This window comes from Culex quinquefasciatus, chromosome 2 (genome assembly GCF_015732765.1).
Source record: "Culex quinquefasciatus strain JHB chromosome 2, VPISU_Cqui_1.0_pri_paternal, whole genome shotgun sequence".
Classification (NCBI taxonomy): domain Eukaryota; kingdom Metazoa; phylum Arthropoda; class Insecta; order Diptera; family Culicidae; genus Culex; species Culex quinquefasciatus.
Genome location: NC_051862.1, coordinates 93,957,528 through 93,973,659, shown reverse-complemented (window position 1 = coordinate 93,973,659; position 16,132 = coordinate 93,957,528). Strand labels below are relative to the sequence as shown.

Below are 16,132 nucleotides of genomic sequence, written 5' to 3'. Positions count from 1 at the left end.
TTCGTAAATTTTCACAATTTCCGCGAAATCCCCTGAAATTCTAGGATTTTTGAAATCAATGCATTTCAGCATTTTTGTATGACCCAATCTCACCCTCCAGACCCAATGTCACCCCTGATGACAGTAGCTTTCAATTGAAAACGTGATATAAACTTTTAAAACTCTTGATGGCCTATCTACAATAGGGTGGGTACGTTTTCCAAAAAGTTCTCGGATCAAGTTTTAGTATGGTTCCCCTTGTAGGGCATGCCCATAGGGACTTTCATGCAAAATATCAGTTCATTTGGTTGTAAACTGGCTGCGCGCATCAGGGTTAAAGTTTACATGGGAATTACTATGGGAAAATTGGACTTTTTGTTCAAACGCTCCTAGGTCTGGGAAAATAACGCGCCAACTTCTGTATGGGCCTATGGGAATGGTCTGGAGAATTTCCGAAGAAAGCATATGGATTCGTTGGACCTGGCGCATCGGCAAATAATCCGATATCTCCGGAATCAACGGTTTTCCCTGAAAGCATCAAATTTTCTTAGCATGCTATGAAAACTTAATGAACACCGCGACGCCATACGTCAGGCAGCTACCACGTGGATGAAAAATTTGCAAAAAAATACAAATTTTCTATGCAAAGATTCAGAATTCGACTGAATAATATCAGGATTGCTCGCAATGATCATTTTCTAGTTAAAAGAAAGTTTGCAATTGAATATTCCAGCCGTTTCTCACCCACGTGGTAGCTACCTGACTATGGCGTCGCGGTGTGCATCAAGCTTTCATAGCATGCTAAGGAAAATTTGATGCTTTTTGAGGGAAAACCGTTGATTCCGGAGACATCGGATTATTTGCCGATGCGCCAGGTCTAGGTACAACGAATCCATATGCTTTCTTCGGGAAATTGTTCTCCAGACCATTCCCCATAGGCCTGACCATACCAGAAGTTGGCGCGTTATTTTCCCAGACCTGTAGGAGCGTTTGAACAAAAAGTCCAATTTTCCCATAGTAATTCCCATGTAAACTTTAACCCTGATGCGCGCAGCCAGTTTACAACCAAATGAACTGATATTTTGCATGAAAGTCCCTATGGGCATGCCCTACAAGGGGAACCATACTAAAACTTAATCCAAGAACTTGTTGAAAAACGTACCCACCCTAATCTACAATCACTTAGCTTAGAACATCTAAGTAAAGTAGTTACTTAGGAAAGTCTGCAACTTACGTTCGTCATCCACAATCAACTTAGAAAACTTGCTGGGCTGATATACGTTGCTATGCAGTTGTTTGTTTACCTTTGATATGGAAACGTCAACTTACCGTAGATTTTGAAATTTTCCAAACCAAACGTCAGTTTCTAATTTGATTACTTTTCCATTGTAGAAACTCAGATTCATTTCCATTGATTCAAATTCCTAAGCTAAGTGAAATTTTCTAAGCAAAGTGATTGTAGATAGGCCATAAGGCTTATTTACTCTAATTTTCAAAAGGAAAACAAACATTAAAATAGAATTGTTACAGCATTTATTAAGAAATAAATTTAATATCTAATTGAAGTAAAACAATGATTCAAATAAACAAACATATTTTAATTTTGGAATCTTAAAATGATACCAGAGTGAGAAAAGTAAGATTTCAGGATTGCAGTTAAGTTAATGCTAATTGTATTATTCTCTCGATAATTTTGATTTTCTAATTTGATGGTCCCAGTGAATACTGGAAATTTTCAACTTTACAAATCTCGTAGCTCTACACAGAAATCAGTATACACTAATCTTTCCGGATGTTCAACATAAGATTTCATAGGTTATTTTAGCATATTTCATGCTCAGTGATTTTTTTGTGTTCGGATAGTGGTCCTCGTAAAAATTGCGCTTTTTAGCGTGAAAAATCACCAAGCTAGGCATCCACGAGCAAACCAAAATCGTGGATGAAGTTTTTGAGATACAGCCCTTTTAGAATGTTAAATTTGAATTTAATGATACAATCAATAACTGATCAAAACATTATCATCAATTTCATCAGAATAAAATATTTTTTAACTCTGATGACTGTAAAGTACCTCTGGGCCATGTTACAGATATGCTATTTTGAATACACAGAAAATAATCAATTCCCGTAATCGTGAACTGTGTTCATGAATGTGAGAACCACGAAGGAATTGATTTATGTATGAGTATGGTGCATTTGCACTATAAACGTGAATATATTCCTTCGTGGTTCTAGCATTCGTGAACTTAACTTACGATTTCTTGAATTTTCTGTGTAATGCAAAAACCGCCGATCTGGCAACACTGTCGATTGCAAAGAACACTTTTGTGAAATTGAGATACCTTTTGAAACCAAATTAAGTAAATTTCTATGAAATTGATAACCACAATAACACTTGATGATTGAGTTCGTCGCGTCTATTCCGTAACAAATTCATGAACTAAATGATTATTTAATTAAAAATCAGACTACGCTATCATTGCAACATTGCGTTTAACACCTCATACTATAAACAAATATTATTTGGTTTTATCTTTCCACAGCCGGCTGTCTAAGATTAAACCATTTCATCAAAAATTTAACAACAGTTAAACGGGAAATGTCTCATCCGCAGCATCCGATTGCTTGCCTTGAGAATAAAACATAATACCTTTCAACAAACACTATGATTTTGGGTCGCATCATCATCTTCTATGATGAATCCTGACCAAACATCCTATCCTACTAACCAATTTTCAGGTTTCTGGCGCTTGTGGGGTGTAAGCACAGAGTAAATCAGCTGCCCTAGTAGCAACCTGCGCTAACTAACATTCCCGTCCCTTAAAATCGAGATCTACAAACTGACATGGCGGGCGCCGTTGGTGGCCAATGACTGTTACCTATTCGCAGCTGATCTTGCTTTAGCAATCATGGTGTTTTATCTTTTCAGCGCATTCATACATGCTGTTGATAAGGGAAACACCACTAGATCGTCGAAGCCTATGATCAGTAGTGCTGAAAGGATATTACGGTTCTGTTCAGCAACGGAGGGGCAACCATGGGTGATCTCTCATGCTCATGCTCATGCTCATGAAATTGATAACCACAATAACATTTCCTCAAATGTCTTTCCTATGATCCTATATAGATTGATAATCTGACAACACTGTCATGTCATATTGATATTTTAAGAAATTTTTGAAGTTTTTGAGTCTTGGTGCTAACATTTTTATTAAGTTAGGCCGTTGCAAATATTTTTTAAAGTTTATGTCCATCGACTCTTATCAAAATTGAGGGGGAGGGGAAAAAATAAAAATAAAAATTTTGCGAGAAAAAAAGTTTTTGTAGTGCTGTATAGTACTTTCATAAAAGTTCAAAATATTTTGAAGCAAGCCCAAACATGCTAAATATGATGATCAATGCAGAAAAAGGCATTTTAGATTGCTCTCAGTTGATTATACTTCTATTTCCTGTGTATCATTGGATAAGTTTTAAAGATTGGTAATGTTGCTTCATTCAATTTTTTTTTGGAAACAACAACAAAATATAAAAGTGATTCTTTGCATTAACATTTTTAAATAAATAAATAAATAAATAAATAAAAGTAAAATTACTGAGAACAGAACATCTCACGTGTGAACGTGCGCGCCGCTATCAATCGTAGTCCATCAAAAATTGACAGCCCACAATCGCTTCCCGAGTTTAGGCAGTTTGATTGCTGGTAGAACCATACCTATTCATATCTATTCTTAGAAAAAACGATTCCAATTTCATTCAATAGCAACCGTTCGGGGACTGATATTGTGTAACAGAAATTGCTCAAATACTTTGCAGGAACTCAGTTCCAATTAAAACTTAGCGGGAGAAGATATTAAGAATGGCATCTGAGGAAACACTCCACAGGTAATTCAATGTAGGATTGCAAAATCAACAATGTTTTAGATTTTACCGCATCCTTGTAGATCGGATGCAGAGTACAACCCTTTCGAGCACCGTGTGGTGGACAAACCAAACTCGTAAGTAACTCAAAACATCAATATTTTCAAATCATCTAACGGGAACACAAACACCCCAGAACCACCGGAACCCTGCTGCACGTGATCAAAGGAAGCCTTGGCACCGGCATCATGGCGATGCCGCTGGCCTTCAAGCAGGGCGGCCTACTGTTCGGCACGGTTGGTACGGTTGCGATTTGCGCCATCTACGCCCACTGCGTTCACCTGCTGGTAAGTGGTGCCACCTCGAGTCGGTGATTGATTGCTCTAGAAATCTCGAAACTCATCACAGGTCAGCACATCCCAGAAAGCAAGCAAACGCAAAAAGGTTCCACTGCTGGGCTTTTCAGAAACGGCGGAAGCCGTGTTCTCCAATGGTCCACGAGGGGTGCGACCGTTGGCGACGTTGGCCACGTAAGTATTTTAAGATCATGGGTTTTGACACGATTTAAGATCTTTCCGCTTTTAGCCGCTACGTCGACGTAATGATCCTGATCCAGAGCTTCCTCTCGTTCTGCCTGTATCTGGTCTTCATAGCGAAAACCCTCAAGGACGTCCTGTACAACCAGCAGCAGATGGATTGGGACACCCGGATCTACATCCTGCTGGTACTGATTCCCGCTGTGGTTATTACGCAGGTTCGAGAGCTCAAGTATCTGGTACCATTTTCCGGCTTTGCGAACGCGATTATGATTACCGCGATCGGAATCGTACTGTACTTTGTGCTAAGTGAACCGCTGGAGATCGAGGATCGCAACATGTTTCCACAGTGGAGTACGCTTCCGTCGTTTATTAGGTAGTTGGTGATCCTTAACCGCAATCCAATAGATATGCAAACAAGATCTATTTACAGCACAGTGTTGTTCGCAATCCAAGGGATTCGATACATCCTGCCGATCGAGAACAAAATGAAGCATCCGGAGGACTTTCTGGCCAGATTTGGAGTGATCAACATCGCGATCACCTTCCTGACCGCACTCTACATTGTGATGGGATTCTTCGGCTACGCCCAGTACGGCGAGCGGACGCAAGGATCCGTAACGTTGAACCTCCCAAGTGAGAATGCGTAAGTTGAGTATCCCTAGAGCTTTTTGGATGTCCAAGTTTCGGAATCATTCCAGGTTGGCCGAATCGACCCGCTTGTTGGCGGCGATCGCGGTTTTGCTTACCTTGGGACTCAGCTATTACGTGCCGATGGAGATTATGTGGCACAAGTTGGGGGAGCTGGTTCAGGTTAAGTATCACAACTGGGCACAGATTGGGATGCGGTTCGCAGTGCTGATAGTGCTAGCTGCGGTAGCAATTGGAGCGCCGGAGATCGAACCATTTGTTGGATTGGTGGGATCGTTTGGAAGTGGAACGCTGGTGGTGTTGTACCCAGTAGCCATGGATGTGATCTTCCGGTGGCCGAATGGGTTTGGATGGATGAAGTGGCACCTGGTTAAGAATATTGTATTGTTTGTATTTGGATTGCTAGTTCTGATATTTGGAACGTATTCTAGTATTAAGAACATAGTAGATTTGTACAGGTAGAATCAATAAAGAACGTTTTCCAACTAATTACGTTCAACAATCTCGTGTACGTGACGTACGTGATCGTGCGAACTTCCCTCGACCGGTATGATTAACCAATTACGCGTCATAGAGTAGATCTTTACCAGCGGTACTGCAATGACACACGGATAAAAGCCCAGCAAAATAGAAAAATCACTATCCGCGTAAGTTATTCGAAGATCTTTTCGAATATCAGAACAAACCTGCACAATGTACGGCAGTTGAAGTTTACCAGCAGGGTTACGAGGTTGCGATCGTGCCATGGAGTCAATACAGATGATGGAGAGGTTTTATTTTTAACAATAAGAGACTCCTTTAGAACAATTTGACACTTTTAAAGCATTTCAGAACTGCTGAGTTCAAAGAGTCCAAAGATGATAGTGACTACAATCCATTTGAGCATCGGAATGTGGAAAAGCCAAACTCGTTCGTATCAAAATGTTATTTTTAAATTAAGTTAAAAAATAAACTTTAATTATTCAAACAATTTTTAGAACATTTGGCACATTGCTGCACGTGATCAAAGGAAGCCTTGGAACCGGCATCATGGCGATGCCGCTGGCCTTCAAGCAGGGTGGCCTACTGTTTGGCGCAATTGGAACGGTGGCGATTTGTATCATCTACGCCCACTGCGTCCATCTGCTGGTGAGTAAACTCGAATTGTTTAATAATTCTTAAGTTTCCTAATTATGTAAAAATGCTTTCACCACGTTTTCTTGAAGTTGTTTAGAAATTGCTATAAAATAACACAATTTTTATTTTTTTCAATTCTGAGGTTTTTAAAATAAATGCGGGTTTAAACATTTCTGATTATGACTTTCAGAGATTTTGAAATAGTTTAGTATGAAGCTTCTTCAGATTTTAGAGATTTATTCAGCTAATTGATTTAGAAATCAATAGATTCTTTAGATATAAAATCTTTTCAGGTTTCTTACATGTACAAATATGTATGTAAATATGTTTTATAACCACCAGGTCAGCACATCCCACCAAGCCAGCAAACGCAGTAAAATCCCTTCGCTGGGATTCTCCGAGACCGCCGCCGATGTGTTCACCAATGGACCACCCCGTCTGCGACCCCTTGCCACCTTTGCAACGTAATACTCCCTTGAAATGACACCTCATTAGGCCCCCATTTCAACCAAAATCTCCCTTCTCCAACCCCCTCTCTCTTCCAGACGCTACGTCGACGTGATGATCTTGATTCAAAGCTACCTGGCCTTTTGCATGTACTTGATCTTCATCGCGCGGACACTGCGTGACGTGGTGATCAACCAGCAGCAGGTCGAGCTGGACACGAGGATTTACCTGCTGCTGTTGTTGGTTCCGGTAGCCGTGATCACGCAGATTCGTGAGTTGAAGTACCTGGTGCCATTTTCGGGCGTTGCTAATGCGATAATGATCGCGTCGATCGGCATTACGTTGTACTTTATCCTGAGGGAGCCGATAACGTTGACGGATCACGCTCTATGGGGAGAGTGGAGTTCACTGCCGTCCTTTATTAGCACTGTGATATTCGCTATTCAGGGTATTGAGTTCATACTGCCGATCGAGAACAAGATGCAGCATCCACATCACTTTACCAGCTGGTGCGGGATCAACAACGTGTCGATTGGGTTCTTGACTGTTCTGTACAGCGTAACAGGATTCTTCGGGTATGCACAGTTTGGTGATCAAACCCAAGGATCCGTTACGCTGAACCTCCCGAACAACAATGCGTAAGATCACTTCATAGCGATTCAATATCTAAATTCTAACCAAGATCCCCTCTTCAACAGTCTAGCCGAATCAACGCGTCTCCTGTCGGCGATCGCGATCCTGCTCTCGCTCGGACTCAGCTACTACGTACCGATGGAGATCACATGGCACATGATCGCCGACCGGTTGCCCCCAAAGTTCCACAACTGGGCCCAGGCGGCCATCCGGTTCAACGTGCTGCTGGTGCTGATGGCCGTCGCGATCGTGGCGCCCCAGATTGAACCGTTCGTTGGACTGGCAGGGTCGATCGGCGGTGGAACTCTGGTGGTGATCTATCCGGTTATGCTGGATGTGGTTTTCCGATGGTCGACGGGGAACTTTGGACTGTTCAGGTGGCACCTGGTCAAGAACTTTGTCCTGTTTATGTTTGGACTGTTTGTACTGATCGTGGGGACGTACTTCAGTGTGATGGAGATCGTCGATTCGTATAGGTGATACAAGTGGAACAATAAAGTACAACCTCTTTCAATCGATATCAGCCTCAAATTTGATTTCTTACGGACATTCCCAGCTGTCACTGGTAACGCGATCCTCGCAACCACAAAATTCATTATCAAAGCTTCCGCCGCAGGTATGTGACCGTGTCGCCGATGGAGCGACAAAACCGGCATGTGTGAGACGAAAATGATCCCCCGTGCATAAGCCACAACACCTGGTTGGAAGAAGAATTTGATCGAGACAGGAAGGAAAGAGGTTACCAAAGTCAGTGCCATTGGTGTGGTTGTGGTTATTAAAATGAAGTTGTTTACACCGTCGTAACCTGACAATCGTTCTTAAAACAGTTGGTTAGAGATTCTTGATATATTTGATACATTATAGAAAGGCTGAAGTTGCTTGAGATTCCTGATACTTAAAATTCAATACTTGTTTTAATAATTTAATATATTTTTTACAAATTGTATGATTGTTATGATTTTTAAATTCCTCTTTTACATCTGAAAACAATCTTGCCAGTCAACTACGAGATTCTTAAAATTCTCGGTTCGGAATCACGGTCCAATCCGATTAAGTAGGTTTAGTTTAATGTCATTGATCTACAAGAATACATCTTCTTCTGCTTCTACAACTCAAATCCTCCGGTTAACAAACACATGGAACGTCTGCTCCTCACAGGAAATGCTTATTTCGCTCTGGCTGCAAATCTGGCTACATCGCCAAAAATAGAGTTTCCACTCGCGGCGTGCGGTGGCGTTGAAATTTTATTATTATATTGGGCGATCGTCATATAAACAGCAACGTAACGAACAACACGTTTACGGGCCGGGTGTTGCCAACTCTTGCGTTGTTTATTAATGTTGTAAATTTCTACTTTTTTTTCCTGCCACCACGCTTCTTCGCCTTTCATTGATGCAAATCAGGGTTTGGCAGAGAAATTACATCAGACCGGCTTTTAGGATGAGCAAAAAAAAAGTCTATGAATATTGAGGGATCTCAATTGAAAGATCAAATGTTTCACTTAAAAGTAAGGCCACTTCGCGTATCAAATAACATGACTTTTATCAAGTTACTTTATTCTGTTGGCTGGTTGCATTCGACCCATATCCACAGATACTTCTCAGAGTACCCCCTCAACCTCAATAGACGTGGGCAGTTCTCCGGTTTCTCACCACACAGACTCACTTGTTGTGCTCTGAATCGGCTAACTCTTCTGCTCTACTACTACTACTGCTTAACGCTCCGAGCTTAAGCCGGTGTGGACGTAAACATTTAGCATTTATTAGCTAATACGCCACGATTGACAAGTTCTACTTCCCACAATTTCCGCAACGGTAACGTGCGACCTGGTGGCTGTCGTTGGTGTTCAATTATGAAGGGGGATGTAGGGTAGAACTGGAAACATTTGCCAGTTTAAGTCTTTTCAAAAAAATAATATTTGAAATTTGGTATTTGAAAGTTCAGCAATTTATCCCATAATATATAATTTTCAATTTAAACATTCCATCTGAGACTAAATTACAAAAACTTACGAGTCATTGATTTGATTGAACTTTGTACCATCTCAAAATGAATCTGTCATGTCAACTTACCTGTAAAGAGAGAAAGAAAAAATATGTGAGTATTTGTGCAGAATTTACAAGAAATAATTTGAAATAATTTGGTTAACCCAAAATTCAAACAAAGAAAAATATATTTGAAAGCTGGCCAATGGCGAATGTCCATGTAAACGTTATTTTTATCTGATATCTGTTCCCAGCGAAATATGTTTTCACCGTATTAAATGCACGTTAATAAAATGAAGAAAAAAACTATTTATCTATAAGAACAAAGAATTTCAAATATTCGTTGAAATTATTTCATGTCATGTCATCGCAAAAAAAAAATGCCAGATCATGTTTCAAAAAATCGTTATTTTAACAAGCTGCAACCGTCTTTCTCCACGCTTGTTAGCGTCTCTTGTTTTGCATACTTTTCCTCATTCCAAAAAGCTCAGCAGCAAAAAAAAATCTAGAGAAAAAATGCGTTGCAACAAACACACACAGTTTTCGCACAAACGGAAGTGCTGCCAAGTTTTGCTTCCCGGGTCGCAACGCCGATTGTGCACTTTTTTTGCTGCTGCTGCAAAAGTACAACCATCAACAAAGGGCAACCAACCAAGCAAGCCACGATAAAAGGTTGGTGAAAAGAACATCGACAATTTGTCGATGGCGTGCGGTCTTGTCTCACGTGGCATGTTGATGATTTTAGAAACTCTCTGTGTCGATATTAAGAGAGTCAACTGTTTATTTGTGATATTCAAATTGATAGAATATTTTAATAATGTTGTCAGAAATTGAACAACTAAAGCAACACACTAATTTTAGAATGTAACAGCGAGTCAACGAGGATTTTTAAGCGTTTAATAAGCTCAAAAATCCTAAAACATCTCTAACTAAGACAGAACTTAATTTCAAATTAAAAAAGCTCCTTAAAGGGCTCACAAAATGCTTCAAAATGAAAAAGGAAGCATCCCAATTAGCTGAATCTTAAGGGGACTACTAGCATTTTAGTGAAAAATAGCACCAATTTGAAACACAAACTAAAAAGCTTTCCATCCAGATTATAACTCCATTCAATCTGGAGCATGTAGAAGTCATCTGGGACCACAATTTGAGACTGATAACGGTTTGGGTAAAGCAGTTTAGGCCGTTGCAAATATTTTTCATCGTTTCTGGTCATTGCCTCTGGCCAAATTAAAAGTTTAAATGACTAGCCATGGATTTAACATTACAATGAAAAAAGTATTATTATATGCATTGTACCTTAGTTCAGTTGTTTTACTACAATTAGTTTAAAAAATCAAAATTCTAACGAAAACAAAATGTTTGCGATTTTTTTTCGAAAATTCGAGTTCCTTATTCTTCCATTTTCAACAAATTTTGGAAACACAGATCAGATTCAGGTGAAACAAATATCAATGTTTTCAATATGTTGAACTACCTCAATTTGGGGAAAATGGGTAAACAAACATATTTAGTCACTTTTCAAGCGTTTGTTTTTAATAATTATATAAAGTATATGATTTTGTTGCAGTATTTTTTTTATTCCGGGAATAATTTGATTTCTTTATTTTTCATTTTTGTTCACCAAAACCATTGATTCTACGAGGAAAGAAGAACAAACATAAAAATATACTAATACACTACACTAAAGTGCTACTTTTCAGCACTAAAATGGGCGTTGAAAATTTGAACTTTTCAGCAAAAGTTTCAAAAAGTAACATTTTTCAATATTATTTTTTTTACGGTGAATTTACTTTACACATGGATGTTTGACAAAGATTCCATTCAAAAAACGTTTTTCGGAATTGCAAAAAAAGGTTGTAAACAACTCGTTGCAAAAGTTGATTTTTCCAGTACTCGTCGCATTAATCCAACTCGGCAAACCTCGTTTGATAAATGTACGACTCGTGCTAAAAAAACCTTCTTTTTGCAACTTTTTGCATAAACTACTATTTTATAATCCGATTTTCAACGTAAAAAATAAACTTTTCATTCAGTAGACGAGTTATCCATTAAAATAAAGCATTATTAAAAAGCATAACATGTTTATAAATATGAATGTTTAAAGGTTTATTTTTTTATCATTGAAAATTGAATCAAAATTTTTGAAAATAGGAGCTTATTGTGTAGAACGCATACAGTCATCCCTCATATTCAGAACAGTTTACAGATCGGCCAATGTTCAAAAAATCATAGAAAATCGGTAGTTGAACATAATGATTTACTTTTACCTTCATGTGAAAGCTTTTCTTGTGATCTTTCGATTGATGTATCGACCGATTGTAATGTTTTCGTTTTGTATCATTTTGTTTAAGAAAAGCATAGACCCTTGAAATCTACAAATTCGGAAGACTTTTTTCTTACGGATGTAACAAACTTTGGTTCTCTCCAGGAATACATATTTTTAACAAAACAATGACTTCACACATTGATACCAATGAAATTCAAGCTTGATGATGTTTTATACATGATCTGATAACTTTGAAAATATCAGTTAAATACAAGTGTTCCACAATTGTGGGAGGCACAATAACATCCCACAATCATGGAACAGGCAATTTGGAGGCAGTGTTTTGCTGCTCTGGATAAAATAGTTTTGAAATGAGGTTTTTTGTTCAAAAAGGACTACTTTTGCTAGTGAAATAGCCGGAGAATGTTCAAATGAAGGTCCTAAAAATAGTAGGGTCGACAGAATAGCTGCTATTGGCATGCTATTGACAAATTATCATGGTTATCAGTGTTAAGGCGACTGTTTTAGTTTTAGTACTATGTTCATTTGGGCGACAAGTGCCTGTTGAGATATAATCAACAACAGCATGCTATTGACAAATTCCGAATATGTGGGATGATTGTATCAACTCTTTTATCATTCTTTTTATTTTTGGCAAAGCTGCAAATAACCGCATGATGAACTTGAAGTCTTGCACGCCCGGGATTAGAAAGAAATTTTGTGAAAAAGGTAGCGAATTCGCAAAAATATGTTTAAAGGGTTTATGCAATTTATTCTGGATAGTCCTGATCATAACATAGAACTTTGCGCAGGACATGAAATCGATCAGAAAATCCCTTCTCAAAATACTGATTTTAAAATATTTTCGTAAAATTTCGAGGGGGAGGTAGGAGTGAAACTACAAATAAATATATCCACGTGGTTTGTGGATGGTCCTGTTATTTGGACAGAAAGAATGCAAAATTTACATAGAAGATGTAAAAAAAAATCGATTTGCACATTTCTTGAGAATCGCACACAAATGTGATTTTACAAATTAAATATTAAGCTAACGTGAGCCAAGATAGCATTACACCGAAGAATTGCAGTGTTGTTGATAACATCGAGCAAAGAAAGAAAAGCGAAAGGTCCCAAGCACAAAACAAACAAAGCAAATAAGAGCCAAGAACAAGTCGTTGAAGTCGTTGGAGTCGCCGGGTCTTTCAGTTGGCGGGGCTAGCTTATCAGTTGTGTTAAGGTGCAGTTGGGTAATTGCTCGCACTCGAGGGCAGGTCGTAACAAAATGCGGTAATTCGATGGGGCGGAGATGGCGCAGTTCGATAAGGCTGATGATTTTGTTTGGGGGTTTTATAATCATAGGTGTTGGCAGGTTTATTAGAGGGTACGCGTGAGAGAGTTAGAGAAAGGTTTTGTTTAGAGCTGAGGACAGAAGCTTCATATGCAGCATGAGTCAGATTTGAAAAACGACTCCCATGAGAAATCAGCTCATGCTGAACTGCATACCCAAAATATTTATGCTACGAATTTCAACGCTTGCGACGAAGGGTTCTCGTTCTTGGAAATACCACTTTCCTGCGTACAGCAGTGTCAGGTTCTCTACCGTTCTCAGTGTACCTTTCTCACTACACGAAGTCTGTTGTAATGCTTCCCCAAATGTACGCACGCACCCAGTACTCCACAGTCTGGCACATGTTTCCTAACCTCTTTTGCTTATTATCTCTTTTTTTTTTGTTCGTGCACATTTCGTTCCCCGGCTCTAAATTACGCATTCTACGGTTATAACACTCTAGTCTTGCCAGTGCATGTTACATAGCAAGTGAGATTAACCGTCGCCGACTAGTTTAGTAACAGCAGCAGTCGACGAGGTGCAAGAGCATTTCATGGCTAAGAAAAAGCGTGTTTTAAGTGTGACGAAAGACCCGGAGAGCACGACGACGGATATTAACCCCGCGTAGATGTCTCCAAAGTAACTCTTAATTTAATCACACTACTCCGCCTCTCTGCCTAATGATTAATGTGCTTTCGCGTGGTGTGCGCAATGCGCGTGTACTAAGTTGCTTGTCTGATGTTTACGCTTGGCGCTGCTATTTGTCGGTGTTGAGTCACTTGGAGGAGAAGCAGAAAAAACTAAATCTATGTCACTCAACTGCTGCGCGTTGAACCGCGCCAGGGTAATGTGTCGATCGATGGTGACGAGCCTAAACTAATTATGAACGGTTTAGCAGGTTGTCAGCAGTCTGTCTGCGGTGTCGCAGCATACTTTCTCTGGTCGAAGGTATTAATCGATTAGCTGAGCAGGTAACGCAAGTTTAACGCAATATGTAATCAGCATAGCGACATGATTGAGCTGTAAATCAACATTTGCAGGGCAGACAGGATTTTAGTTTGGAATGCAGAAAAAATGAAGCGATGAAGTAAGTATACGAAGACTAATTTATAAAATTAACAAACAAAAACATTTAAAATTTAAAATTGGTCCAATCTAAAAAAAAACGAAAATCTAAATCTATGTGATTTTACTGATTGAAAGAACTTCATGTACAGATTCAAACTTGGTGTTATTGAGTTAAAAAAAAGTTAGATGAGGCAATCGACATCTTACTTTGATAACTGCATATAAAATAAATGATTCTATGCAATGCGACAAAGATATATCTATGAATAATGGTCAAAGTTGTATCGTTTGTGTTGTAAATGTCAGTTTTAATTTAAATTTTGCTGATTTAAAATGTATTTATTGGGGAATCATTGACAGATGAACGAAATGGTACAACTCATTAAAAATTTACCCAAATGAGTCATGAGATAGAAAAGAACGATTACGACGATTTAGTACTCTCAACCATCAAATGCAATTCAAGCAATATTTGGCGCTAATTCTGCAGGAAAAACATATTTCTAAAATTACAACTTCGTCGGTATCTCACAATTTCATCTTGTTTTATTTTCTCCCACAAAGTTGTATGTCATTGCACGAAACGCCGACTGCGGGGCACATCACTTTCACAGATTTCTCACCATTCCAATTTGCTCAAACGTTTCAAACATTTTCCCAGCTTTAACGCCACCGCCGATGACGACCGGAACGGGTGGCGCGCAGGTGGATCTGGAAGGCATTAGCCACCGGTCGGGGCCTTCGATACCAAAGGGAGCACAAATTAAGCCGTGAAAACAAAGTACGGCCTATCAAATGCCATTTCACTTTCGAAAATGGAAAATTTAACTGGCAACCTGCTGCGCAAATTGTTGTGTCGTTCCATAGTTATTTTTTAAAACTAATTTGACGTGGGACTACCGCAGCTTGTCATCGCTGGAGGTCGCCACCAGCGATATCTTAACTTGCAATCGCATGCAACTTTATGGTTAGAAAGGAAGCACTGTGTTACGAAACACTAACTTTGATTGGCTAGTTTGTTTGGGGGGAGATGGCCAAAATTTTTCACGTCACTGTTGAAAACCTGGGTTGCAAAAATTGTCCTAATTAGAGTAAAATTTTGTTGTGTTTTGAAAATTGTCCAATTTTGTCGGCTATTGTTTCCCGCGGCCGTCGCATCATAAATCAATCTCGTGTGACAAGTGACAAATATTGTCGGAGTTTGCTCTCTCGTAACCACGTAATGATGGTTTCCTGTCGTGCGAAAAAACAGCCGATTGATCATTCGACCAGTCGACGCTATAGCTAATAGTGGGCTATAATAGACGCGAGTAAAAACACTAGAGGAGTAGAAAACAGAGGAATTGTTTGTCGTCGCGGTCAACTTATCCACCTAGCTTGAAAATATGATTGATTTTTTTTTTATTTATAAATTTTACAAGTCTTACAATTTTTTGCAAATTTTACAATTTTTACAAATTTTACAAATTTCACAAATTTTACAAATTTTACAAATTTTACAAATTTTACAAATTTTACAAATTTTACAAATCTTTGCAAATTTTACAAATCTTTGCAAATTTTACAAATCTTTGCAAATTTTACAAATCTTTGCAAATTTTACAAATCTTTGCAAATTTTACAAATCTTTGCAAATTTTACAAATCTTTGCAAATTTTACAAATCTTTGCAAATTTTACAAATCTTTGCAAATTTTACAAATCTTTGCAAATTTTACAAATCTTTGCAAATTTTACATATCATTGCACAGTGGTCCGAAACCGAAATCTAGCGTGACAAAATTGATACCGGCCACACGTTAAGATTTAGAGCTTTGGTGTCTTCGGGACAAATAATCAGAGTCAATAGGGGCATCTTTTGGTATGGTGGACATTAGGGTGGTCCAAATTTTAGGGTGGTTCAGAATTTTTATTTTGGCGGGATGACGAGATAGCGCTTGGTGTCTTCAGAAAGTTGTAGAGAACACCATTCTGAGCAACTTTGCTGAAGAACACAAAGCTCTATCTTCAAACGGGAAGTTTCTAGAGCCATTTTTGTAATTTAGGTTGAAGTGTTTATGAAAAATGAGTTTTTGAATTTATCAACTCAGACTTGTGTCGTAGCGAGTTGGTGTCTTCTAGACATTTGTAGAGCTTATCAAAACACACATTTATCTTCTAAGAGCAAAAATCGGACCTTTAAAGTTATAGCCAAAATACGACAAAGACGCCATTTTGAAATGTGAATAACTCGAAAGGTGGTGGAGTTTGACCTCGCTCTTAGA

General features: G+C 38.8%; 1 protein-coding gene across 1 annotated transcript; it reads left to right on the top strand.

Moving 5' to 3' along the window:
- Positions 1-3,759: 3,759 nt before the first annotated feature.
- LOC6046927 (proton-coupled amino acid transporter-like protein CG1139) lies at positions 3,760-7,738 on the top strand. The gene is made up of 11 exons (XM_038250506.1): positions 3,760-3,861; positions 3,921-3,974; positions 4,034-4,184; positions 4,246-4,367; positions 4,423-4,749; positions 4,807-5,019; positions 5,075-5,482; positions 6,002-6,152; positions 6,483-6,604; positions 6,686-7,225; positions 7,286-7,738. Exons 1-11 carry the CDS (start codon positions 3,836-3,838, stop codon positions 7,698-7,700), a joined length of 2,529 nt encoding a protein of 842 aa, XP_038106434.1. The 5' UTR covers positions 3,760-3,835; the 3' UTR covers positions 7,701-7,738.
- The last annotated feature ends 8,394 nt before the right edge of the window (positions 7,739-16,132 follow it).

Coding starts and splice junctions, on each gene's coding strand:
- LOC6046927 (XM_038250506.1), top strand. CDS start 3,836: ATGGCATCTGAGGAAACACTCCACAG. Junction 4,750..4,806: donor ACGCTTCCGTCGTTTATTAG/GTAGTTGGTGAT, acceptor ATCTATTTACAG/CACAGTGTTGTTCGCAATCC. Junction 7,226..7,285: donor AACCTCCCGAACAACAATGC/GTAAGATCACTT, acceptor CCTCTTCAACAG/TCTAGCCGAATCAACGCGTC.